At 41.3% G+C, this 25,982-nt stretch overlaps 3 protein-coding genes and 1 long non-coding RNA gene across 8 annotated transcripts; 1 reads left to right on the top strand and 3 right to left on the bottom strand.

Annotated features, from left to right (window-relative positions):
* Positions 1-7,396: 7,396 nt before the first annotated feature.
* On the bottom strand, positions 7,397-12,929 carry LOC146713248 (uncharacterized). Its single transcript, XM_085452453.1, has 8 exons — positions 12,866-12,929; positions 12,223-12,258; positions 11,406-11,666; positions 11,081-11,326; positions 10,815-10,997; positions 10,000-10,083; positions 7,920-8,000; positions 7,397-7,641 (listed from the first exon to the last, which is right to left on the bottom strand). Exons 1-8 carry the CDS (start codon positions 12,894-12,896, stop codon positions 7,556-7,558), a joined length of 1,008 nt encoding a protein of 335 aa, XP_085308579.1. The 5' UTR covers positions 12,897-12,929; the 3' UTR covers positions 7,397-7,555.
* Positions 12,930-14,525: 1,596 nt separating this feature from the next.
* LOC146713247 (coxsackievirus and adenovirus receptor homolog) lies at positions 14,526-20,834 on the top strand. 5 transcript variants are annotated; one of them, XR_014919089.1, is made up of 5 exons: positions 14,529-15,530; positions 16,469-16,801; positions 17,275-17,856; positions 19,988-20,039; positions 20,165-20,834. XR_014919089.1 is itself a non-coding variant. In XM_085452430.1 (4 exons), exons 1-3 carry the CDS (start codon positions 15,473-15,475, stop codon positions 20,023-20,025), a joined length of 429 nt encoding a protein of 142 aa, XP_085308556.1. In that variant the 5' UTR covers positions 14,526-15,472; the 3' UTR covers positions 20,026-20,039; positions 20,165-20,834. The 5 variants fall into 5 exon arrangements, 3 of the variants coding, with proteins under 3 accessions (XP_085308556.1, XP_085308555.1, XP_085308554.1); XM_085452430.1 differs by lacking the exon at positions 17,275-17,856 and having other exon boundaries at positions 14,526-15,530; XR_014919088.1 differs by having other exon boundaries at positions 19,988-20,834.
* A 1,870-nt stretch (positions 20,835-22,704) lies between these two features.
* LOC146713246 (uncharacterized) lies at positions 22,705-24,538 on the bottom strand. The gene is made up of 3 exons (XR_014919119.1): positions 24,379-24,538; positions 23,918-24,001; positions 22,705-23,215 (listed from the first exon to the last, which is right to left on the bottom strand). It is a non-coding gene; the product is annotated as an uncharacterized LOC146713246 (long non-coding RNA).
* Positions 24,539-24,552: 14 nt separating this feature from the next.
* LOC146713245 (Fc receptor-like B) lies at positions 24,553-25,466 on the bottom strand. Its single transcript, XM_085437752.1, has 3 exons — positions 24,956-25,466; positions 24,620-24,876; positions 24,553-24,570 (listed from the first exon to the last, which is right to left on the bottom strand). The coding sequence occupies exons 1-3, from the start codon at positions 25,248-25,250 to the stop codon at positions 24,553-24,555; spliced, it is 570 nt and encodes a 189-aa protein (XP_085293878.1). The 5' UTR covers positions 25,251-25,466.
* Positions 25,467-25,982: the final 516 nt, after the last annotated feature.

Here is a 25,982-nt window from a genome sequence, read left to right as displayed (position 1 = left end):
AGTGGTCACAAATCAGTCCAAATGTGTGGTAGTGGGCACATCTGCCATATTGAGATAATCCATCCCACCTCACAGGTGTGCCACATCAGGATGCTGATCTGACATCATGAGTAGTGCACAGGTGTACCTCAGACTGCCCACAACAAAAGGCCACCCTGGAATGTGCAGTTTTGTCTCACAGCAAAATGCCACAGATGCCACAAGCAATGAGGGAGCGTGCAACTGGCATGCTGACAGCAGGAATGTCAACCAGATCTGTCGCCCGTGCATTGAATGTTCATTTCTCAACCATAAGCCGTCTCCACAGGCGTTTCAGAGAATATGGCAGCACATCCAACCGGCCTCACAACCGCAGACCTCATGTAACCACACCAGCCCAGGACCTCCACATCCAGCAGGTTCACCTCCAAGATCGTCTGAGACCAGCCACCCAGACAGCTGCTGGAACAATTGGTTTGCACAACCAAACAATTTCTGCAAAAACTGCCAGAAACCGTCTCAGGGACGCTCAACTGCATGCCCGTCGTCCTCATCGGGGTCTTGACCTGACTCCAGCTCGTCGCCGTAACAGACTCGTGTGGGCAAATGCTCACATTCGATGGCGTCTGGCACGTTGGAGAGGTGTGCGCTTCACGGATGAATCATGGTTCACATTGTTCAGGGCAGATGGCAGCTGAGAATGTCCCAGTTCTTGCATGGCCAGCATACTCACCGGACATGTCACCCATTGAGCATGTTCGGGATGTGCTTGACCGGCGAATACGACAGCGTGTACCAGTTCCCACGAATATCCAACAACCTCGCACAGCCATTGAAGTGGAGTGGACCAACATTCCACAGGCCACAATTGACAATCTGATAGACTCCATGCGACGATGTGTTGCACTGCATGAGGCAAATGGTGGTCACACCAGATACTGACCGGTTCTGGGACCCCAGACCCCCAATAGCGCAAAAAACTGCACATTCCAGGGTGGCCTTTTGTTGTGGGCAGTCTGAGGTACACCTGTGCACTACTCATGATGTCAGATCAGCATCCTGATGTGGCACACCTGTGAGGTGGGATGGATTATCTCAATATAGCAGATGTGCCCACTACCACACATTTGGACTGATTTGTGACCACTGTTTGGGAGGGATGGTTATATTGTGTATCTGGAATGAATTTTAGGTCTCTACGTCCATCCCATGGGGAATGGGAGCAGTAACAAAGGTGTTGCGTTTATATTTTTGTTCAGTGTATAAAGACAGTGTGTGTGTGTCCTGTTAGTGCCTTTAAAACATCACAGAGCACAGAACATCACAGCATCAACTTTACATGGGAGGGATTAGATTGTAGAACTGTAAAATCTTCTTTCTTTCTTTCAAATATTAAAATACAACAGTAAAAAAATAAACCAATAGGAGGATAAATCAAACACTTTATTAATCAAAAAACAAAAACAACACAGGGTTTTGGAAAGAGCAGGAAGCAATAAGATGCTCTTCATGTCCTGTCCCAAATTATAACAGTAACTTTCTGTTTGCCATGTCCCGAAAAATGTCAATGACATCACTGTGGTTGGCTGGTTTTTATTGGCTTCTCAACTGCCAATAATAGAAGGTCTGACAACCTGTCCTGTGAGCAAAGAGTGCGAAGTTTGTTTTTAACTAGTATAAGTTTTGAGAAAGAACGCTCCACAGTTGCTGTGCACACTGGGAGTGTTCCATATGTCTTCAGCAGCTCAGTCATGTTGGGGAAGATCAGATGTGCTTTGTTTTCTTTGACAACTGAAAGAATGGATGCCACACTGACTGGTGGGGGACATGAGTATGACGCATGAAAGACCTTAAGTTCTGTCTGTAATTTGTCTTCCTCCTCAATGTCATAGAACTGGCAGAGTTTCTTCACAGCTTGGTGTGCCTCTGTTGAGATGATTTTCCAGTTCTCTGGGACTGTCAGGGTATGTAAGGCATTCAAGATTTCCCATGTGGAATTATCTCCTCCTTTAAAGTGTCTCAGAAGCTCCTGTGTCATTGTGTCAACAAAAACACAGAACACTTTAACACGGTAGTATTCTTGGGGAGTTGTGAAAGCATGGTCATCAGCAGTAGCTGTTGTGGCAGCAAACTTAAACTTTGCTGGCACTTTCCTCCTCCGAGCTTATCCAGGGACCTCAGATGGGGGGTCCAGGCCCACTGATGCAGCCTTCTCTCTAGCCTGTTCATAAATTTTCTCAAACCCTTCCTCTGTTCTGCTGTGGTCCAGGCTCTGCAAAACACCATCAACAATCTTGTATGCTGCAGCCAGGTCAATGTCTTTCTTCTGCAATGCATCAGATGCAGTAGCAGTCACTTGGAAGATGGGACAGTTGATCTCCAGACACAGGATGAATTTAAAATTGATGCTTTTGAGAAGGATCATTGCATCACCTGCTGAAGAGTCTGGAGGATCTTGCTGTAGTATTTCCTCCAGAAACTGGATGACAGCTGGGAGGATCTTCCTCACTGTCTTGAGGGCAGCTTCTCTGCAGGCCCACCTAGTGTCTGACAGCTTCTGCAGCTCCAGTGGGCGCTGCTCAGGGTACAACTTCTCCTGCATTTTAATACATGCAGAGTATCGTTTAGATGAATTGGCCACAAAAGTGTAAAGCTTTTTGATTAGGTTGAAAAAGCTGACAAAACACATGTTTGACTTTGCGCTCTCTACTAAAACCAGATTAAGGCAATGTGCCTGACAGTGGACATATAAGGCCTTTGGATTTTTTTTTTTTTTGTATTCTTGACTGAAGTCCCTTAAAGCGCCCACTCATGTTTGCAGCCCCATCATAACCTTGACCCCGGATGTTGTCAATCTTCAGATTATTTTCTTTCAGTAGAGCTATTACTAGCTTTTCAAGAGCATCTCCAGTTGTTGACTCCACATTACACACCTGAAGGAAGCGCTCCTTGATTTCCATGTTGTGCACATATCTGACAACAAAGGAAACCTGCTCTGTGTGCGACACATCTGTGGTTTCATCCATCATGATAGAAAAGGTTTCACATTCTTGAATTTCTGCTTGGATGACATGTCTTACTGATGTGGCCAAAGCTTTGATTATGTCGTTCTGACTTCTGTTTGAGAGGAGCGAGACGAGAGGTCTTTTTTTTTTTTTGAGGACTATAAATACCTTGGAGTACACATTGACAATAAACTGGACTGGGCTAAAAACACCACAGCACTTTACAGGAAGAACCAGAGTCGTCTCTATTTCTTGAGGCGACTGAGGTCCTTCAATATCTGCCAGAAAATGCTGAGGATTTTCTATGAGTCTGTTGTGGCCAGTGCGATCCTCTATGCTGTTGCATGCTGGGGGAGCAGGCTGAGGGTCGCAGATGCCAACAGACTTAATAAACTAATCCGTAAGGCCAGCAATGTTGTGGGGATGGAGCTGGACTCCCTCAAGGTGGTGTCGGAGAGGCGGATGCTGTCCAAGATAAAGACAATGTTGGATAACACCTCCCACCCACTCCATGACATGTTGGTCAGTCACAGGAGCTCGTTCAGTGAGAGACTGAGATTACCGAAAAGCACCACTGAACGACACAGGAAATCATTCCTGCCTGTGGCCATCTCCCTGTACAACGCATCCACTTAACACACTGTTTGCTGCTACAGCTACACATGTTTCTTTACCAGCTATTTATTTATGAGTGACTTATGTATGTATGTATGTATATATATGTATTTAATATTGTACTATTCTTAGTTAGCGTATTGTCTGTCTTGTCTTTATGTTGGTTTATAATGGAGCACTGTAACAAAAAATAATTTCCCCCAGGGATCAATAAAGTATTCTGATTCTGTCGCGCTTTTATTTCAAGGTGTAATTTAATTACACTGTCATACTTGCTGAACAACTCAACTAACTCTAAGAAATTTCCTCGATTTTGGCTTGACAAGGTCTCATCATCTCCCCTGAAAGGCAAACCCTGCCTTGCCAGGTAAAGAATGATGTCTATCAAATGAGACAAAATTTCTCTGTTTCTCTCTCTTTCTTTGTCTTTTGCAGCTTGTGACACTTGGTCAGCTACTTCAAAAGCTGCCTCCAAGGTTGTTTTTTTTAAACGAGTTCCACCTCACCATACCACACATGTGAGACTCTGATGCACTGTGCTCTTTAATCCTTTCTAAATCCCTTCTCCACCGACTGAACCCTTCCGTTTTCCAGGTTTAGCGACTTGGCAGCTGAAACCAAACGTGGCATCAGATCTGGTTGGAGAATACTCTAGCCATGGATTTTTCTCATACCACTTCTTTTGAAACGATCTTCCCTCTTCATTCTTTGGATATGATGACAGTACTGGTTGGCAGGGTCCAATATTATCACACATTTGAATAAAGGCCTCATCATACTGTATGTGGAATTGCATGACATGGGCAGGATCAGTTGGGTGTGCAAGTCCAAGTAGGTTTGAGAATGTCCTCTCTATGGCTTCACTCTCCTCCTCTCTGGGCTCTTACTCACTCTAGTCTTTTTCTCCTGGCTTGTCTTTTCCTCTACATTCTCTCTAGGCTCTGCCTGTAACTCAGTTTTTGCCATCAGTACAGATGTAAGGTTCATAAGACATGTGGAAGTCTTTTAAAAGTAACCACAGAATAAGTATTAAGATTTGAAACTGTCAGTTGGAATGCTGTGTTTATTGAAGAAGAAGAAAAAATCCCCAACATTTTGAATGTCCTGAATGACTTCTAAACTTTCTGAGAGATTCAACTCTCTCTCAAACAGAGAGTTTTAGATTTGACCTTCAATTAATTAAAAAACTTAATACATGAATACATTTTTTTAAAGGTGTTTTCTTTTTCAATTTTAAAGTTATTCCAGGCCCATTCTGACTGATTGGAACAGCCCTTTTAACACTGACCAAGATCATTTTAAATCTGCCATTCACAAGTTGCTGAGCGTAGGATGAAGAAACTTTCCCGAATTTCATTTTTTTAACATATTGTGTGTAAGGTGTGTTGTCTAAATCTATTGTCACGTGTTTCTGATGTTTGTTCTTTTAAGTAGGATTGCACTTAACCTGTGTGTATTTAAATGTGCTGCAACCTGGTGCAACCAGATTAAATTTACAACTTTTTGAGTCATTGTGAAAGTAAATTAAAGTAAAAATGATTTATATAGCACTTTTTGAGACACATCACAAAGTACTTTAAAACAAAAATCCTAAAACACGTTTTGAAAACCAAAGCTTCAAAGTTTAAAAAGCTGCTTTCTGAAAGAGTCCAGTAGCTCCAGAGTCTGAGGGCCACAGTTGCAAAACTTCTTCTGTGGCTGACATGATGCTTGCCTGATTCTGAGTCACTGGCTACAGTGAAGCTGCATACTTTTCTCCTCATGTTTACGAGTTATTTACACCAAATGTCAGTGGGAATTAAAAAATAGATACATGACACTTTGTTTTAACAAATAATGTAATTAATGATTTTTTTCTGCATTTTAATTTATGTTTTTACACTGGATCACCCCCACCTAAAAGTTCTTGGTGGTTAATGGGAGGGTATATTAGTCTTCATAATCACTAGCAAAAACAATGACGAATTACACATGCATGTGGGGGCCTGTATTGAACTAACCACTAACCTCCACCCCCACTCAAACTCCTTTTTCCTCAGTATCACAGCCACACCTCCACTATCACTTGACACTTTATGGGTTGTTTCTTTTTGCTCATATTTTAAAGTTCAGGGGAAGAACACAGAAATTCTAAGCGTTATTAAACTCATGCAACTGTTGCAATAAATGAAGCATGAAGCACATTAATGCTGGAAGATGTCTTGATTCTTAAAATGCATTGTTCTAATTAATGGTGATGAGAAAGGAGGATCCAGGAGGAGCTGTAATGCTGCATCTTTCAACATCTGAAAGAGGCGTGGCCATAGCTAGAATATACGAAGCATGTAGGGAGGAGGACTCTTTGACCTTTTTTTTTGCGTATTTTGTTCCTGTTCTTGGTGGGACACGTAAGCTTCTTCTAAGGATTTGATGGTTTGATTTTTTTTTTTAATGCCTCAATATTTTTGTTTTCTTTTTTCTTTTTATGTGATGAGAAAGAAATTATTTTACTTCTCATCACAGCTTTTCCTGCTTCCCAGACTGTCACAGCGCAAACATACAGAGAAAAATAACCAGAAGTACCTGGAGAGAAGCCACACAGAAACGTGAACATGCAAACTCCACACAGAACGGTCCCAAACTGGATTCAGACTCTGGACCTTCTCCCTGTAGACTGTGGTGACGGTGGTAATCATAAACAGGAATTGTTTATTTGATACATGAATGATACATAAATGTGAAACAATTTGATGGGTTTTACTCAATTTTATGTTACATTTTAAATTACATGAAATTAAAAATTACAATTACATCTTAATAGAATAAATAAATCAAGGGTAAATTTTTACTTAACGTTTTTGCAACTGTAACAACCGTTCTGTGTCTGTAACAGGGAAAATAAATTCATTAAATTCAGTTGTGATTCTCTTCAAAGCTCTGCATCGTTTTGTTTTGTTTTTTTTATTAATCACAAATACTTACACCAATTTAATCAAACCGCGGACTTCAGCTTCCGCCATTTAATTCTACTCTTTGCTTTTGCTCGCTCCATCCTGCTGTTGTCCAAAGTCATCACATACTCCACCATCTCATGTTGCCTAGCTACCTTCTCCCTGACACCACCTTGCAATCGCTTTCAGATTATACCCTCTGCATTAGATGTAGTCCACCTGTGTGCTGTTTTGCAGTAAGTGTGAAAAGGGAGCAGCTGTGCCTCTGTGTCTGCAGTTTGTCCTGATGAAGATCTGTGCAGTTATTAACTGTTCTGTGCACTGAAGAATAACCTGCAGCTGGATCGCTCTCAGTCCTAACACGTCATGTGACGGATACAAAACTTTTGTTTTAGAATGAAATGTTGGGCTTTATAGATCAGAACCTTGTGGCCACAACTCATCTTCTCTTTAACCTGAAGTGACTGTAACACCTCTGCATCACAGGTCTGATTAGCTGCTATAATATTAACTGGCAGGAGGGGGTCAGTCTAAGAGAGACATGTGGCACTCAGAAAACCCTGAATTTAAATCTATGGCAGACAGCAACAGTAAAGATGGTTGCAGAGGCTGAAATCCCATGTGTGAAAAAGGGTTTTTAAAACCTTATTTTGGGGCAAAGTCAGCAAACGTTAAAAAATGCTTGATGTCAGATTTGACTGCTGATCCTGTACATGCAGTGTTTATGTCCTGGTGACCATTCAAATAAAAGACAGTGCAGATAATGCTTCATAAATATTTACCAATGCAGCATTTCATGATGGCTGCAGAGTGATCGGATCTGCTTCTAGAAGGAATCTCCTGTGTGACGCCAAACTGGATTAGCTTTAAAATCTTTTATTAAAGACAAACAAACTTTCCACTTCATCCTGAGCTCTACATTCAAACCGGTCCAGTGCAGCTGTACAACTGTAAACACACACAGAATATGATTGAATAAATAATATAGAGAGGAGTGCAGGGATGTGTTTGGCAGCCAGCTGGACGTCACTGGGTAGACTGGTTAAGCTGTGGTGAAGGTGTGTGGCTCGGCTTCAGTGAGGAGTAGATGACCGCTGGCTCTGGTGGAAGATCTGAACACAAACACACAGATTACAGAAAGTTTAGATAAACATGAAAAAGGCCTGCATCAGATATTCACTGACTGATGTGAGCAGGAGCGGGTTAATACTTCTCTTCCTTGGAGCTGATAACACCTTCATATGACCACATTAGTCTCTCTACACTGCACAAAGACCTAAGCGCTGTAATGTTTTCAATGTGGTTTTCCCAGTGTCTGCTGCTGCAGCCTGAGATTTAAACTTTTTAAAATTTGATTTAGGGTTGGACCTTTGAAGAGGAGCAGCTGTACCTCTGTGTCTGCTGTTTGTCCTGATGGTGATGTCTCCATAAGTGATGTCAGCTGTTCTCTGCACTGCAGCTGAATCACTCTCTGCAAAACAAGACAAAGTCATGTGAGAGATGCAGTACTTTGTGCTAGGGTGAGATAAAGATGGACTTTTCATGATTTAGAGCTGCAAACCTGAGGCACATTCTTCACAACGCATCCTCTGTTTAATAACCTGAAGCCACTTTAACACCTCTGCTCAGTTTAGCTCTCAAAACAGGAAACTTAATGACCGCAGAGCTGCTCATGTGTTAAAACGATGCAACTGTTTACACCTCTTGTAAAGGAAACCCTCTTATAAATGATTTAAAATAAATGTTTTTACCTGACTGGCACAGCATCACCATAGAGCTGCCCTGTGCTCATGTGGTACACAGAAAACATAAAAGCTTCTGTTCACTGTGACAGTCAAATGGACAAACTAAGAGGTTTTTTTTTTTACTTTTTAACCTTATCTGCAGTTAAAGGGATTATCTTGCTGTTAACATAATCAATTAACATCTTCAGTTCTGTCTCATGTCTTTTTGTTCATGCCACTGCCTCATTCATGCCTCCCTGTCATTCACACACATGTATTCTGTCTTGCTTCTGCTGACTTTCACTCATCTTCTCTCCAGAGCACACCTCCACCTCTCCAGCCTGTCTTCTTCCTGCTCCGTGCTCTCACTATAAATCACAATCCCATCTGCAAACATCACATAGAGACTCCTGCCTGACCTCAGCCTGTCCGTGACATCACAAACAAGAAGGGGCTCAGAGCAGATCTCATACATGTCCTGCTGCACCCTCACATACTTATCTGCCAATATTGACCTGCTCATGCAGTACCACAGTTCCTCTCTTGGCGACCTATCACATGTTTTCTCTAGAGCCACAACAACACAGCCCAGCTCCGTCTAACCTCCTCTGTCTTCTCCATCAACACTGTGTCAAGAAAGCATCTGTGGAGCTCTTTCTCAGCGTGAAGCCGTACGGCTGCTTGTTGATCAACACCTCTACTGATCTCCCTCCTACACATCTCCACATGTATGTCATCTGGACTAACAGCATTTCCACTCCTTCATTTCCTCTGCACCTCCTGATTCACTAACCATCCTCCATCCACCCTCTTCGGTCTGCAATGTTCTATAGTTCCTCTCCTCAAAGTGCTACTTCCAAATCAAGCATGCTGATCAAAAAGAATGGGAAAATGCCACTGCCAGTGTTACAACAAAATAAACTCAATTTTAAAGAAGACTGGGGTTCTGTATGACAGTTGAGAAGTCATCTCTAAATAGAAATAAGTTCAATTTTCCCTCTTATATCATTTGTTTTTTAGTTTTTGTGTTTGGACACCTGCCTGAGCACCAAGAAAGGTGAGCACAGTGTTCTAAGCATGTGCAGTGGACTTTGTGCAAGCAACTTTGTAATCCAGCAGTATGATTACTCACACAGTATGCTAACATATGATATTTAATATTAAGCAAAAGTATAGAAAGTATTTAAAGACTGTGACAGCACTGAGCAGCTCCTTCAGTGGGAGACTGCGGCACCCACGGTGTGGGACGGAGAGATTTCGCAGGTCTTTCCTCCCCACTGCTGTCAGACTCCATAATAAAGACTTTAACTGATCAAGCACACACATCCACACATATGCAATAATACTAAGTGCAATAATCCTTTCTGTCATCGTTGTATTTTTACTCAGTTGTATTTTGTATTTGTATTCTATTTTTATCTTATTGTATATTTATTTTATTTTATTCTACTGTATATAGTATTTTATTTTATTCTATTCTGTACAGTTGTGTACTGTATTTATTCTTATTGTATTCTAATTTTTGCCTCATAACTTTTGCACTGTCCACTTCCTGCTGTGACAAAACAAATTTCCCACGTGTGGGACTAATAAAGGTTATCTTATCTTATCTTATCTTAAAATGATAAATGTTGTCCTGATGAAAAATCAGCACATGTTTAAAAATCTCAGCCATCGACGTCATGGAGCCTCTTGTGGAAAGAGCAGAGGACTTTTAAAGCATTTCTAACAGGAAACTTGTCGTACCTCTTTTTCGGTTTGACTCGTCTCGACCATCGGCTGAAGTTCTTCTCACTGATGAGGAGGTAGCAGCTGCTGCAGGATCTCTGTCTGCAAATACCACAGATTTCCCTCTGATAACACAATAATTATTGTTGCTGCTGGTTTGACAGCTGGAATATGAATATTTATAAGAATAATGGAAAGTGAATGAAACATTTTAGTCAGTAAAGCTGGAATAAAAAAAAACTAATTCTTTCTGAAAGCTGCGGTAAAAGGAAAAAAAAGCTTTTCTTTTTTTAGTCATAATACAGGAAACTGGACGCCAGCAGAGCAACTCACATCAAAACTGTTTGACCACAAAGTCTCATCATTGAGTACATCAAAGTACATCATTGCAATCAACACAGGAAACAAACTAACTAAACTAACTATCCAAATGTAAAAGTATATTTACAAAAATCACAAAATTATTATCTTATGCATGAGGAGAAAATGATGCACAAATACAGCCTGTAGTTTATCTTTAATTTAACCCTCAGGTAGTAATGTGAAGGTCTGTGGCTCAAATCGGTCCTCACAAAAATAGAAGTGCTACACTTCCGTTGAATCATGTGTTTTTGTATGTATCTAAAGAACAATTCACCCCATAATCACACCTACATACGTTTGGTTTGCAGTGCTGCTTCTGCTTAGATTAGTATGACTAACACATTGATCTAATTCAATAAAATGAAACTAACTTTCAGTCACCTTTCAAGCCTTAAGCAGAGAAAACCAAATATGATTTTGAGGTGAACTGTGCCTTTACATGTTAAGTGAGGGCAGAATGTGTCTCTCACCTTCAGGTTTCCTCTGGACACATCGTCTCACCTGTACAACCAGTACAACCAGCAGCAGCACTCCAATTATGGAGGGAACAAGGGCCAGCACAGCGAGAGGAACAGAGGAGTGCTGAGGAGTAGAGGAAAATGAGGAGGAGAGGGAGGCAGTGGAAGCTGATTCAGGAGGAGAGGTGGAAAAACCTGGAATTAAAGAGAAAAGGGGATCTTTGTGGTCAGTTTGAATTACTTTGGAACTAAACTATGAATAGAAACAGAAGCCTCACCTGTGACAGTGATCCAGCTGGATGGAGACTCTCCATGACCGCTGATGTCACACTTGTAGAGGCCTTCATCAGACCTGGAAACATGCTGGATGGTCATGTGACCTGTAGGCTGCTTCCTGATGAGGGAGCCATCTTTATAGAAAGCAGCTGGGAGGTTGGAGGGAGTGGTCTTTGTTTTACAGAGCAGAGTGACGTCATCTCCCTCCATCACAGGGAGGACAGGACTCTGCAGGATCACTGATCCACCTCAACACAGAGACAAACTACAGCATTTCATCCATTTACACACAGCTTCATCAACACTAACTCCACACACTCAGCTTACCAGTGACTGTCAGGTTAACCATGTTACTGGTGGGACCCTCTCTGGACTCACACCAGTAAACTCCACTGTCGCATGGGAGGATGGCACTGATGTTACAAGAAGAACCAGCTGGTTTTCCCCACTTGTCACACTCAGCTCTGGCTTCTTTACTTGTGTTTCTCCTCAGAGTCCATCCAGCAGAGCTGTCGTCCTCCTCACAGCTCAGAGACACAAAATCTCCTTTGAGGAATTGAAAGGTGCTGGGACTCACAGTCAGATGAGCTGTGGGAGAATTTATTGTATCTTGAACAAAAACCTTTTTAAAAATTGTGTATTTGAGGTGAACTGAAGCTTATTCAACAGATAATGCGCACTCTGTGCATGTCATAAACTAAAGCTGGTTGGTAGATGTTGCTGCCTTGATGTAGCTCCTAAGTTCATCATCTGTTTAAAATATCACAAATTATCTCCACAGTACTCTTTTTTTCTGATTGGCTGCATGTCCGGGAGAGACAGTATGAACAGCAGCATGGACCTTCCTTTGGCTTGAACCTTCTGGTGTTGGTTCTCTATACCACACACAAAATAAGGAACTGACTGTATTTTAGTGATGTTATCTTTAACTAGTCTAAACCACTGATTTTCACTCAAATATTAAACTGAACCACATTTTTTTAATGATTGAAGTTTTACTGGATTTTTAATTTTTGTTGTTTTTAATTCTGAGCTTCCCCTAACACACACATCTGGGACTAATCTGTCTATTATTGGTCAGAGAGGCTCTTTGGGTCTGCTTAATTGTTCTTTGTGTTATTCTGTCATAAACAGGTTCACTAACCTTGATTTGTTGTGTGGCAGAGCAATGACATTAGAACTGAAAAGAAAGCACAAGATCATGCAGTGTATTTTAGTGAGTTTTTGCTTACAGGAGCAGTGACCACAAACTGAGTCTCAGACTGATGAACACAAAACAATTCCTTTGAACAGGATGTGAAGATGCAGTTTAACACGTCTGTCAGTGCGCCCCAGGGTGGCTGTGGCTACAATGTAGCTTGCCATCACCAGTGTGTGAATGTGTGTGTGAACGGGTGGATGACTGGATGTGCTTTGGGGTCCTTAGGGACTAGTAAAGCGCTATACAAATACAGGCCATTTACCATTTTACCATTTAACACCGTGGTGGTTTACTCAGAATTTCAATGAATTTAAGGAAAGAAACCTCTGAACCTGTTAAAACCTCCTGCTAATGACAGAACCAGCTGAATTAAAACACCTCAGTCACTAGTATTTCTTTTTTCATTGTACTTAAAGTTTCATTTTCTTTTTAAGAGTTTTGTCACTCTTTCCCTCATGGTCATTAACTTCTATACTTAAGTAAATGCAAATATATCTGCTTTATCTCACTGCTGTTCCCATCCAGAATCCCTTCAATGCACATATTAAGATTTATTTATTTTTTTTTAAAAGCATGAGGTACTTACGGAGCAGCCACAGAAGAGGTACTTTTCCCATCGTACCACACAGAGGTGTGAGATCTTTCTGTTTCCCCCCAGGCAGTTAAACCCGCCTCCTTCCTCTTAGCAGCACAATTTAGAGTCTGTGGTTTATTTGTAGCAGGTCAGAAAAAACAAGGGGTTATAATCTTTTAGGTTATAAATGAGACGTGAATTGTGAAATTTAATAAAGCTACGAACAAGAAACAATGAAAAATATAGTAGGGTTGGTAACCTGATTATTTTTTAATCATAGAAAAGTGATGTTGAGGGTCCGTCTGTTATATTTAAACAATGATTAAATATTCTAAGGAGCTTGGAAAGAAAAGCGTCTGGACTTCTTTAAGTTACTTGAAGACGTTTCACCTCTCATCCGAGAAGCTTCTTCAGTTCTAAGGGTCCAATTGGTGGGGAGTCCCAGATTTAAACCCAGTGGGAGTTTCCCCCCAAAGAGGGACAAAAGGACCCCCTGATGTTCCTCTACCTAATCACATGAGCCAAGGTGTGAAAACGGGTGTGGGTCACAATCAGCCAGGGTTTCCGGTGAGCTCATTGTGAAACCTGGCCCCACCTTATCATGTGATTTCCTGAGATCAGATGGCCCAGGATGTGAGTGGGCGTTAAGGCGTCTGGGAAGGGATTTCAAATACAGATGTAGAGGTCTGGGCATTCCTCACTACACTGTACAGAGGAATGCCCAGACCTCTACATTGGAGAGACCAAACAGCCACTTCACAAGCGCATGGCACAACACAGAAGAGCCACCTCCACAGGACAAGACTCAGCAGTCCATCTGCATCTTAAGGATAAAGGACACTCTTTCGAGGATGCCAATGTTCACATTTTGGACAGAGAGGACAGATGGTTTGAAAGAGGAGTGAAAGAAGCCATCTATGTCCACTGTGAGCGACCATCTTTGAACAGAGGCGGGGGTTTACGACACCAACTCTCTGCCATCTATAATCCAGTTTTGATGAAACCCTGGCTGATTGTGACCCACATCCCTTTTCACACCTTGGCTCATGTGATTAGGTAGAGGATCATCAGGGGGTCCTTTGTCCCTCTTTGGGGGGAAACGCCCACTGAGTTTAAATCTGGGACTCTCCACCATTTGACCTTAGACCTGAAGAAGCTTCTCGGATGAGAGGTGAAACGTCTTCAAGCAACTTAAAGAAGTCCAGACGCTTTTCTTTGCAAGCTCCTTAGACTACGATGACCTGGATGACTGAGAACCTTCAGAGACAATGATTAAATAAGATTATTTAAACTAAGGGTCACACAAAGGCTCCTTCCAATTAAAATCACATTTTAATCTTAAAATGTTTCTTATGGAGGAAATCTCCTGTTTCTTTGAATTTCTGAGACACAAACACAAATAATCAGAGTTATAAAACACTTTTAAATTTCATTATTTTTTCTTTGTAACATTTATTTTTAGTTATACCCGTACTTTCTTGGGTATATGCCTCCCTTTTTAGTTCCATATCACAAATAAAATATAGTTTTAACCCCCTGAGAACGTTATTGTGTCAATAAAGTTTAATTGAAAAGAGTGAAATGAGTGAGCATACGCATGTCCGATCTATGCTCCAGTCCATTAGGTGGCGGTAATCCACCTCTAAGCTGCCAAAAGCAGAAGAGTCTGCATTTCATTCATACAGCTGGCGACTGGACTGGAGTCCTGGAGGAGTCTGATGCTGTCGGTCTTGGCTCACAGCTTCTTGTTTTTATTTTTTTCCGCTGAAGATGAGCTTTGAGGGTTTTTTTCTCTGTGGAGTTTCTATTCTGGCGACTTGAGAGGAAGAGCTGAGCTGCTGCTCGAGGGAAATCCCGAAAACATGACCTGAAAGGAGCGGATCCCCCAAAGAAAGTGACTTGATGAGTGTAACTTAGTTTAATGCTTCAGACACGGGCTACTTTCAGCTGCTTCCAAAGTCAAAATTTCCTTTTTTTTTTTTTTACGTGCACCTGTATGCAGCACCACATCATGGCAGCAGCATGTTGCGTGTTTGTTATTTCGCTCTGTTTCCAGTTTAAAACAGCTTTTCTACTGTGAGCCAACGCGTTGTTCACTGTAGGTAAAGCCTGCTGTAACGACTGATGATCAGGACTGTCAGAGAGTCTATTCAGAGTGGGAGGTTCTGTTTATGTGGTGTGTTCAAGAGTTTCGGGTTAACACGAATCTGGGAGAGTCGCCGTTACATCCGTTATTTGTCTTGTTGACTGAAATCGCAGACACAGAGTTCCAGTGGCCAAAATGTCTGCAGGAACTTCCCAGTGTCAGAACATCTGAAACATGTTTTATGTTTGGTTCTCATTTTGTTTGACCCTCACAGCTCGGATTGTGACCGAAGTCCATTCCTCCTGTCTGATCTTCGCGTAATTCGGACTGCGGCGCAGCGAGTAACCTTGATGTTTGCAGTTTCAGCGCTGTAGCGCTCAGCTGCAAAAACGACAGCGCCGATCAAGCAGCGCATGTAATGGCTCATAATCTGTCACGTGTCGAACACGTCACCCACCCCCACCCAAAAAAGGAAAACAAAAACACTTATTCGTTGCCAAAATAAACATCAGCTGTTCAGCTTTTCCTCACAAATGCTGTCCGTTGCGGTTTTCCTGTGTTTGCTGGTCATCCTGGTTTCCGGATTAAAAGGTGAGTCACGGTTCTTGGAGACAGGAAGAGGAAAAAAATGTAAACATTAGCGTCACCGTGTGTTTACAAGTTAAAACGAACTGCTGGTGTGTTTTGGTCTAAACGGGAAACTTTTCAGCGAGTTATTATAGGAAGTAAGTCCGTTGTGAAAACGGGAAGCTAAACAGTTACCCCCCTGTCTTTGCAGCGGCCTAGAGGACATGTGACGCAGATGTCGTAGTTACAGTTTCATTTGGGAGTGTTGCACAACATAGGGTTATTTTGCGCTATTTAATATGACCACACGTACAACCCAGTCAGACAATCATCGGGTTTTTGGTTGGGGGTGGTACTGCTCTGGCATCGATGCTTTAGCTTATCTTATCTATCTCTAGTTTTATTTAACAATAGAGGGTTAGTCTGTTCTGGTAAACACCTGCGCTCTGACATCTGCCAGGCACATTGTGGACCCTGCTCCGTGTGTGGTGCTTTCCTGAATAAGTCGGAATTGGGGTGATTTCTATTTTTACAGTGGAAAAAAAAAGCTAAAGCTGTACATGAGCTGTGTCTATCATTGTTTCACAATGTTTTATAACAACTGGAGTAAAATTCAGAGTTTAACAGACAAAAACAAATTCTGTCCCATGTTCTTTGATGTACTCTGTGGACATTCAAACAACATGCTGGCACAAGTCGCAAAAATTTTGAGGCTTGCAGAGGAGCAGGTGATCATTACATTAATACTAAAACACACTGATGCTCTTTTAGATTTCTTCATTTCAGTACTCCCTGCAGTCCAAACGGTTCCTGTCAGAAGTCTCTGGATGGGCTCGTCTTCTGGAAGAACAAACTATAGAGAGGAAGTCCAACCAGTTCTTCAGCATAGCATGTCTGACAGATGTGCACTCTTAAACATGACTAATTTTGTTGTCTTTTATCTTTGTGTTTCTATCACACAGAGCTCATTGTGAATCCTGGACAAGATGCCCCTCTTCAGTGTCAGGGTCCCAGAGATGCAGAGATCACCCTGTTGGAGTGGAACAGAGCTGACCTCAAATCAGATGATTATGTCTTCTTGTACAGAAACCAGCGCCCATATGAAAACTACCAACATGAGTCCTTCAAAGGCCGAGTGAACCTGATGGATCCGTCCATGAAGGATGGAAACGTTTCAGTGACGCTGAGGAACGTCAAGCTCACCGATACAGGAACATACAAGTGTCAGATTACAACCAAGGAAACAGAAAGTGTCACCCATGAGTGCTCCATCAGCCTCAAAGTCACAACCTCAGGTAAGTTTGTAGAGGTGGAACTTGGTGTTTATAAGTCTTCTCACTGTGGGATGTCTGAGCATCAAAGGTTCTTTCATTCAGGACAAAGTCCGTTGGTTTGTTTGTCTTTAGGCTCATGTTTGTCTCTGTTACCAAAAACAAATGTATGAGATGAAAAGTGGCGTCAGTCATTAATTAATGCCGATGCAGGAGTCTGAGAGAGAAACTAGAAATGATAACCTCTGCAGTGAGTGCGCTCTAACCCTAATTAATTCTTTATTTCACTTCTTCTTCTGCTGGATGTGTTTATGGGTGAAAATGGTGTGAAACGCTGAGATTCTAGTTCTTAACCAAATGCCTGCACATAATGTCATTACTGCTTTTCTGACATCCGGGTGACTGCTGAAAGGTGTGACATCACTTCTGCTGAAAACAGGAAAGGTTTTCCTGGTAGCTCAGTTCTCACACCTGTTTCTGCTCTGCTGGATTTACAGATAAACACACCAAGGAGTCCCAGGCTGAGTCCAAGGATGGAGGAGAGAGGGATACGTGTCTGTCTGTCATCATCCCTGTCCTGTCAGTTTTTGCTTATTACTGATATTATGTAATTGCCCGCAGAACCTGAAAAATGTGTCCGATCTCTTTACTGACAGTGAGTTCTGCTCTTCAACAAAGACGAATCTTTCAATAGGATCTGATTCTGTTAGAGCTTCATGCAGCGCATTGACAACCTCACCAATCATTACAGTTAAATCAGTCAATGTTAGATCAGTGCTGTCCCATTGTGGCTGTAAAAGGCTTTGAGTTTAACCCTGGGTTTTATGTACTTGTAGCTTTATTGTTTGAAGCCTACAGCAGAGCTTGGCTTTTCTCTGGGAACAGGCAGCAGGTGGAGGAGCAGCTGGTATGCTGGTTGAGTCTTTCCAAAAGAAAAAATCAATCTATCCTTTTTCTTTAGCTTATCTGGAGTGGGTTATGGGAGCCCCAGCCTGAGCAGAGAAGGCTAGACCTCCTTCTCACCAGCCACTTCCTCCAGGTTGTCCTGGAGCCTCCTCTCAGTGGAAAAAATGAAACGAGTAGGTGTTGTTTTTGTTTGGGTGGGGGGGCTGTTTTGAGAAAGACCAACAGAATCAGCATTAACATGTAATATAAGCTATATATCCCAGCGCATGTGGGCAGAGGTGGAGGCATGCAGTGCATCTATTGTAGCAAGGCTTGGAACATGTTAAATCCAAAGTATACTACTGAATAAGCTCCTTATTACCTTCTTTAAGCACTTTGTTTTGCACTTTAAAAAAATATTTGTTTTTTTAACCAACTGCAGGCACTTTCCTCCTTTTTGCTGAGACCGTATCAGTGGTTTCCATTCAGATGACCTCACATTTAAGATCACTGGCTCAGGCATCCCTGGACTGTTTTCAGCACAGCTGCAGTTTTAAGATCTCAGCAGACATCCTATTATGTCCTCTTGTACTTGTGTCTCTGTGATCAATCGTCTTAAATGAGTCAGAACTGGGACCTTTCAAATCATTTTCACTTTTGGGAAGTGGACAACGTCACGGGGAGGCTAGTGTGGTGAATAGGGTGGTGATCAAAGATTTCACTCAGACTTTAATGTACAGAGCGGGTCAGACACCTCCTACAATTTGTGTTTAAGACTGACTTGAATTTCATTCCTGAGCAGTTTTCTGATGAAGACATTCAAAGACTGGTGGCAGGTCTAAAAACAGCAGCTGCACCTAAAACAGTCCAGAGGTTTCTGATTTTTTATTAATCTGTTCTTTGGTTTATAAGGAATTTACTTTTATTATATATGTGTATTAAAGTTATCTGTTAGTCAGTGTTAGGGGACCATGATCAGCCGTTACCATTGTTTATCGTGCTTCAGTTTGTTTAATGCGCAGCATATAATCCTGACAAATATACAACACAACAGGCACTGAGTGATGAGTCAAATACATTTTAAATAAGCAATTCATATAATGGAAATCTATCAGTGCAATGATTGGATAAAATCTGTTAAAGAAACTGAGCAGGAGTTTACTCCACATCAGGAGGAAACAAGACTCTGTGTGTTTGTACATGTCAGATGGATGACATACATAAGCTATAAAGTGCTGTGATTACGTCATTATTAAAATTCGCAGTGTTCCTTGTTTTCTTTGTTTTATATTAACCGTTTGTGTGAATGTTCTGACTACACACATCTGACTTCATCTAGAAGGCTGAAGGATGTGTATGGTGGTTTTCATGTGAGGCCTTTTATTTTGTCTCTGAAGTAGTAAGTGGGGGCAGGCCCCATGATCGGAAGGTCGGGGGTTCGAATCCTCTGAACGGCTACCCTGAGGTACCCTGAGCAAGGTACCGTCCCTACACACTGCTCCCTGGGCGCCAATGGCTGCCCACTGCTTCCCACTGTCTGGTTAATATCTTTTTAAAATAATGTTAAATCTTATTTTGGGTCAAAGTCAGAAAACATTTAAAACACGTCATGTCAGATTTGACTGCTGATTCTATACGTGCATATTTTATGCCCTGGTGACCATTAACATTAAAGGAGGTGTAGATGATGCTTCACAAATAACGACCAGTGTTTCCTGATGGCTGCAGAGCATGGAGATATGCTGTCGTCCTGCAGCTGCGGTGCCAGAGATGAGTCCATCCTGTGGAGATGAAAGCTTAGTTTAACTTTGTCGTGTTGCAAATCACATCAAGTTTCACCTGGATGAGAAAACAGTCTTGGAGTCATAACTGGTTATGGTGATCTTAGACTAGTTATTTTTCCTCCCACCTCCTTAGATCACCATGACCTGCATGACTGAAAACCTACAGAGACTTGGTTATTGTTTTTATTGATGTTTTTGACTCACTGTCAGTGGATCATGAGTTCTGTTTAAAGGATCAAGGGTCAACACTCCCTCCTCACATCCAGCTGTGGCCCTGCCACCCTCAGAGCTCTGTGCAGACCCCAATTTAAAAATAAATTGTCCCTAAATGTCTGTTTTCATCCGTCCTTTTAACAGGAGCTGTTTTAAAATTTTCTTCCTTTTAGCTCAAAGTGGTAAATCTGTACCTAAGATGCATGCAGCTCTTGGACACTTTGTGTCAACAACTAGAAGCCTTTGGTGAAACTTACAGACTAGCCCGTCCTTACTTTCACAGGAAGTCGGAGCTGATCATGTTTTTTTTTTCTCTGTAATTTTCCAGGATCACATCGGAACCCACAAAAGTCTCTGTGTGGCTAAAACAAAATAAGACTGTTTGTATCACAGTAAACTAGACATATAGACACTATTACTGACCATTACTGACAAAATGATTCGAAAACTGTGGACATCGGTTTCTGTTTTACATGCTTTCTGTGTCTGTTTATCTCTCCATCAGAAAATGTTTCACTCATCTCCACAGTTTTTAAGTCTCGAGCAGCAGAACAGCTGCACGCCTTGAACATCTGTTTTCTCCCCCTGAGACTTAAAATATGAGCAAAGAAATAGGCCGTGAAAGGAGGACTGATGGTGGAGGAGTGGCTGTGATCATCAAGTGTTTTTGAGGAGAAAGAAGATGTGCTGCCACCTGCTGGCTGTACTTTGTAACTGAAATTGTGATAAAACGATGACATAGATCATTTCTTTAGGTTTAACTTTGATTTGGTATATAATGGTCCCTACTTCCTGTTATATTTTGAAGATTAGTCTCCTGTTGTGTTTCTGTTTACTGCATTTACTATTTCATTCCTCACCAAAAACCACTGTGAGCCTTTCATGCTGAAGGATGTCTTGATTCTTAAAATGCATCGTGAGGATTGCGAAGCTCCAGGAGGAGCTGTAATTTTGTTTATATTGTTTAAAGGTCTTGTAATTACTGAGAATATTTTATTATATGATTATATTATGATCTAAATATTTAAATCATATATGAATGTATTGTTTGTAGCATATATGCATGAAGATCACTGGACTGTAATAATTTATAATGTACATGTGAAGCTGAATTGGTTTGTGTCTGCAACAGTGTGTAACTTGAGTGATGCAACAGTAAATATAAATATTACTTTGTCTTTTGTAATTATTTATAATGTGTATATCCTTTATTTCTCCCTCTTCTTAAAGTATGTCTTCAATGCAGCCATTGTCTACTAATATGTGTAAGATTGTGACTGCAGCTGGTTTCAAAGACTTCTTCTTCTTTGTCTTCATCAGGTTAGGAAACAATCTTACTTGTTGAATCTGAGCTGTGGTGAAGGTGTGTGGGTCAGCTTCAGTGAGGAGTAGATGACTGTTGTCTCTAATGAAACGCCTGAACACAAACACATAATAAAGAAGTTTAGCTGTCAGGACGTAAACATGGGAAGAGTAGTGCAACGGCTCTGTTTATCACAGAGAAGACACAGAGGAGCAACTGGTTAGTCTACTGTCCTACCTTCACTATGACAGGTTGAGGAGCTCGCTCATTCAAGAGGGAGTCGGAGTGTATAGGCTCAAATTGTGGGAATAATATTTTGGACTTGCGTATTTGAGCCCATAGGAGTAGACCACTGCTCCTCCACATTAAAAGGAGACAGTTATGGTGGCTCTGGCATCTGACTAGGATGTCTCCTAGATTATGTTTTTATCTGCATGCTTGGGAATGACTCTGTTTCCCCAGATGAGCTAGAAGAGTTGATCAGGGTGACTCTGGACTTCTCTGCTCACACTGCTGCCACCAAAACCTGAATTCAAACAAGTGTAAGAACATGGATGGATGGATATTTTCTAAGATAGTTTGATCTTTCTTTTTAGGCTGATTTGATGAGCTGATTATCTTCATGTTGTCACAGGAACAAATGGTGTTTTTCACAGTGTCTGCTGCTGCAGGCTGAGATCTGAACCTTTTTTTTCCAAAAGGGAGTTTTTAAGTGTGAAAAAGGGAGCAGCCGTACCTCTGTGTCTGCAGTTTGTCCTGATGGAGTTATTAACTGTTCTGTGCACTGAAGAATAACCTGCAGCTGGATCACTCTCAGTCATAACACGTCATGTGACTGATACAAAACTTTTGTTTTAGGATAAAATGTTGGGCTTTATAGATTAGAGCTGCAAACATTACGCCACAGCTCATCCACTCTTTAACCTGAAGTGACTGTAACACCTATTGCTATATTAACTGGCAGGAGGGGGTCAGTCTAAGAGAGACATGTGGCACTCAGAAAACCCTGAATTTAAATCTATGGCAGACAGCAACAGTAAAGATGGTTGCAGAGGCTGAAATCCCATGTGTGAAAAAGGGTTTTTAAAACCTTATTTTGGGGCAAAGTCAGCAAACGTTAAAAAATGCTTGATGTCAGATTTGACTGCTGATCCTGTACATGCAGTGTTTATGTCCTGGTGACCATTCAAATAAAAGACAGTGCAGATAATGCTTCATAAAGATTTACCAGTGCAGCATTTCATGATGGCTGCAGAGTGATCGGATCTGCTTCTAGAAGGAATCTCCTGTGTGACGCCAGACTGGATTAGCTTTAAATAACTCATCCTTTTTATTTATATGTTCCAGCTCTTCAATCCTCTCCATCATTGACTGTTTCACTATGTTTGTGAGATTTATTTTTCATAAGTCAATGTTAATTTATTCATTTATTGAGCATTTAGATTTTTGTTTATAATCTTTAAGGGCTTGTAATTAATGAGAAAATGTTATTATCTGAATATATTATTATCTAAATATTTAAATACTTACATGAATGGGTTATTTGGGCCACATATGCATGAAGATCACTGGACTGTAATAATTTATAATGTATATGTGAAGCTGAAATTGCTTTGTGCCTGTAACAGTGCATAACATGAGTGATGCAACAGCAAATATAAATATTACTTTGCCTTTTGTAATTATTTATAATGTGTGTCTCTCATGCATGTGACAGAGCTGCAGGCATCAGATGAATGACAAACACTTTAACATTGTTTATTCAATTATATGTCACATTTAACATTACAAAAAAGAACTTTCACTTAACTGTAACAGCCATTCTGTGTCTGTATCAGGGAAACATTAAATTCAGTGGGGGTTCCCTTCAAGGTGTGTATGTTTTTTTTTATTTATCACAAAATTTTACACCAAATTTACATCAAACCTTCAGCTTCCACCATTTAACCCTTGCCTTTGCTCTCACTCACTTCCTCCAATTGTTGCCTAGCTACTTCCCCCTGACACCACCTTGCAATCTCTTTCAGATTATACCCTCAGCATAAAATATTAAAATATAAAATAAAATGCAGCCATTGCCATTTCTCTATTAATATGTGTAAGACTGCGACTGCAGCTGGTTTCAAAGACGTCTTCTTCTTCTTTGTCTTCTTCAAGTGAGGAAACAATCTTACTTGTTGAATCTGAGCTGTGGTGAAGGTGTGTGGGTCAGCTTCAGTGAGGAGTAGATGACTGTTGTCTCTAATGAAACATCTGAAACAAACACAGAATAAAGAAGTTTAGCTGTCAGGACGTAAACATGAGAAAAGAACTGCAAACATTCAAACATGAGGCCACAGCACATTAACTTAGAGTGACTTTTACACCTCTGCTGAGTTTAGTTCTCAAAACAGGAAACGTAGTGACCACAGAGCTGCTCATGTTACCGTTTACCAAAGGTTAATTGTTGTCTTCGTGCGGTACACAGAAAACATGAACGTTTCGGCTCACTAACAGCCAAACTTCAGGAGTTTGCAGTTAAAATGATCAGAGTGCTGTTAACACTCTCTTCACCCTGTTCCCTACTCTCACTACAGATCACCATGTCATCTGCAACATTATAATCCACAGAGACTGCTGCCTGAGCTCATTTGTCAACCTGTCCATCACCACTGCACTGCACCACAGTTCCTCTCTCAGGACTATCATCTGTTTTCTCCAGATACACAAAGACACAGTGAAGCTGCTGCTGAAGTTCTCTGCACTTGGTTGCACTTCTCCATCAACACTCTTAAACATCACATCTGAAGAGCTCTTTCTCTGCAAGAAGCCACACTGCTGCTCACTGATCGTCACTTCTCTTTGTAACCTTGCTTCAGTGACTCTTTGCCTTAGCTTCATGGTAAAACTTATCAGTGGAAACAGCAGAGGAGCTTTAAGAAATGTAGAGACTTTCTAACAGGAAACTTGTCGTACCTCTTCTCCTGATTGATCCGTCTCGGCCGTCTGCTGATGTTCTTCTCACTGATGAGGAGGTGGCAGCTGCTGCAGGATCTCTGTCTGCAAAATCAAATGTAAATGTTTCCTAAATATAACAGAACTGTTACTGTTTCATGATTTGTGTTATTAATCTTTCTAAGAATATCCATGTATGATTTTCTATCAACATAAATGAAATAAAGATTGTGAGTCATAAAACAGAAAGCTTCTGTTCACATCAACATTATTTGACCACAAAGTCGTGTGTGTCATGTGACTGTTTTTAAAGGAACAGTTTAATAATCACACCTACATGTGTTTGGTCTGTAGTGCTGTTTGTCCGCTTAGATTAATGTGAACTGGTCACAGTTGAAGATATCTGATTCATTTTTCAGGTGAACTGTCCCTTTAAGTCTTCAATATGTTCACATTAAGTTTGAGCAGAATGTGTGTCTCACCTTCAGGTTTCCTTTGGACACGTCTTTTCACCAGTACAACCAGTACAAGCAGCAGCAGCCCAAATATGGAGGGAACAGAAATCAGCACAGAGAGAGGAGAAGAGGACTGGTGAGGAGGAGGAGGAGGAGAAAGAGGAGGAGGAGGAGGAGGAGGAGAGGTGGAAGACCCTGGAATTAAAGAGAAAAATGAATCTTTGTGGTCAATTTGTGTTGCTTTGGATTTAAGGTCTGTAAAAGAAACTGAAGCCTCACCTGTGACAGTGATCCAGCTGGATGGAGACTCTCCATGACCGCTGATGTCACACTTGTAGAGGCCTTCATCAGACCTGGAAACATGCTGGATGGTCATGTGACCTGTAGGCTGCTTCCTGATGAGGGAGCCATCTTTATAGAAAGCAGCTGGGAGGTTGGAGGGAGTGGTCTTTGTTTTACAGAGCAGAGTGACATCATCTCCCTCCATCACAGGGAGGACAGGACTCTGCAGGATCACTGATCCACCTCAACACAGAGACAAACTACAGCATTTCATCCATTTACACACAGCTTCATCAACACTAACTCCACACACTCAGCTTACCAGTGACTGTCAGGTTAACCATGTTACTGATGGGACCCTCTCTGGACTCACACCAGTAAACTCCACTGTCCCCTTCCACTGTCCCGAGGAAGCATGAAGAATCATCATATCTTACATACCAGTCTCCACACAGAGACCTCTGTTGTTTGCTTGTGTTTCTCCTCAGAGTCCATCCAGCAGAGCTGTCGTCCTCCTCACAGCTCAGAAACACAAAGTCTCCTTCAAAGAACTGAGAGCTGCTGGGACTCACAGTCAGACGAGCTGTGAGAGAATTTTTATTTTTGAGCAAAAACATTAAACCCTTTCATGCATGATTTCTGACAACCTCAATCGGGATTTTTTTCTTAAGTATTTTTATTCATCTTTAGGCATGAAAAAAAGATTTCTCAACTTAATTTGTTAAACATGTACTTTCCAAAGAGTTTTTTTTTTAACATGTGGTGGACAACATACATTTTGACTCATGAATTTGAAAGACAGATAAATATTATATACAGTGTAAAAACTATAAAATATCAAAAATATTTTTCAACTTTTGTTGTTTTTAAACTTATGTGGTAACACTGCTTCTGTTGCTGTCCAGTGCAATGAGCCTCCCTCCTCTCTATGCATCAGTAGTGGTTTATGTGCAAGTTTACCATCAACACTGACACACATACAAGAAAACAGCCTTTGAATAGCTGTTCACTGTAGTGACCACTATGTGTGAACGGGTTAAATAAAATAAGTCTCAACAAAGTAAGTATGTTACAAAGATCTTTCTTGGTGTGTGTAGCGACTTCCACAGTCTCTAGAGGCCAGAGATGAAGCCTGCCTCTTTGACTGACGCACTGTCAACTTTACGCTATAATGCGAGAGGTGGAATTGTTTGCTCAAAGTGCTTTGAGAGTTTACAGAGTAATGTGATCGGCTCGCGATTAAGACTCTTAACATCACAGGCTCTAATGCAACAAGGGGAAACTCGTTGTGCAGCGGTCAACAAAAACTACGGCTACCCAGTCCTCCTCTCAGTCAAAATCAAACCAGT

The sequence above is a fragment of the Copadichromis virginalis genome, linkage group LG3 (genome assembly GCF_057382275.1).
Source record: "Copadichromis virginalis isolate Kocher_CV1m ecotype Utaka linkage group LG3, C_Virginalis_male_GT1.1, whole genome shotgun sequence".
Lineage (NCBI taxonomy): Eukaryota > Metazoa > Chordata > Actinopteri > Cichliformes > Cichlidae > Copadichromis > Copadichromis virginalis.
Note: the sequence above shows the minus strand (reverse complement) of the source record. Positions and strands in the feature narration are given on the sequence as shown.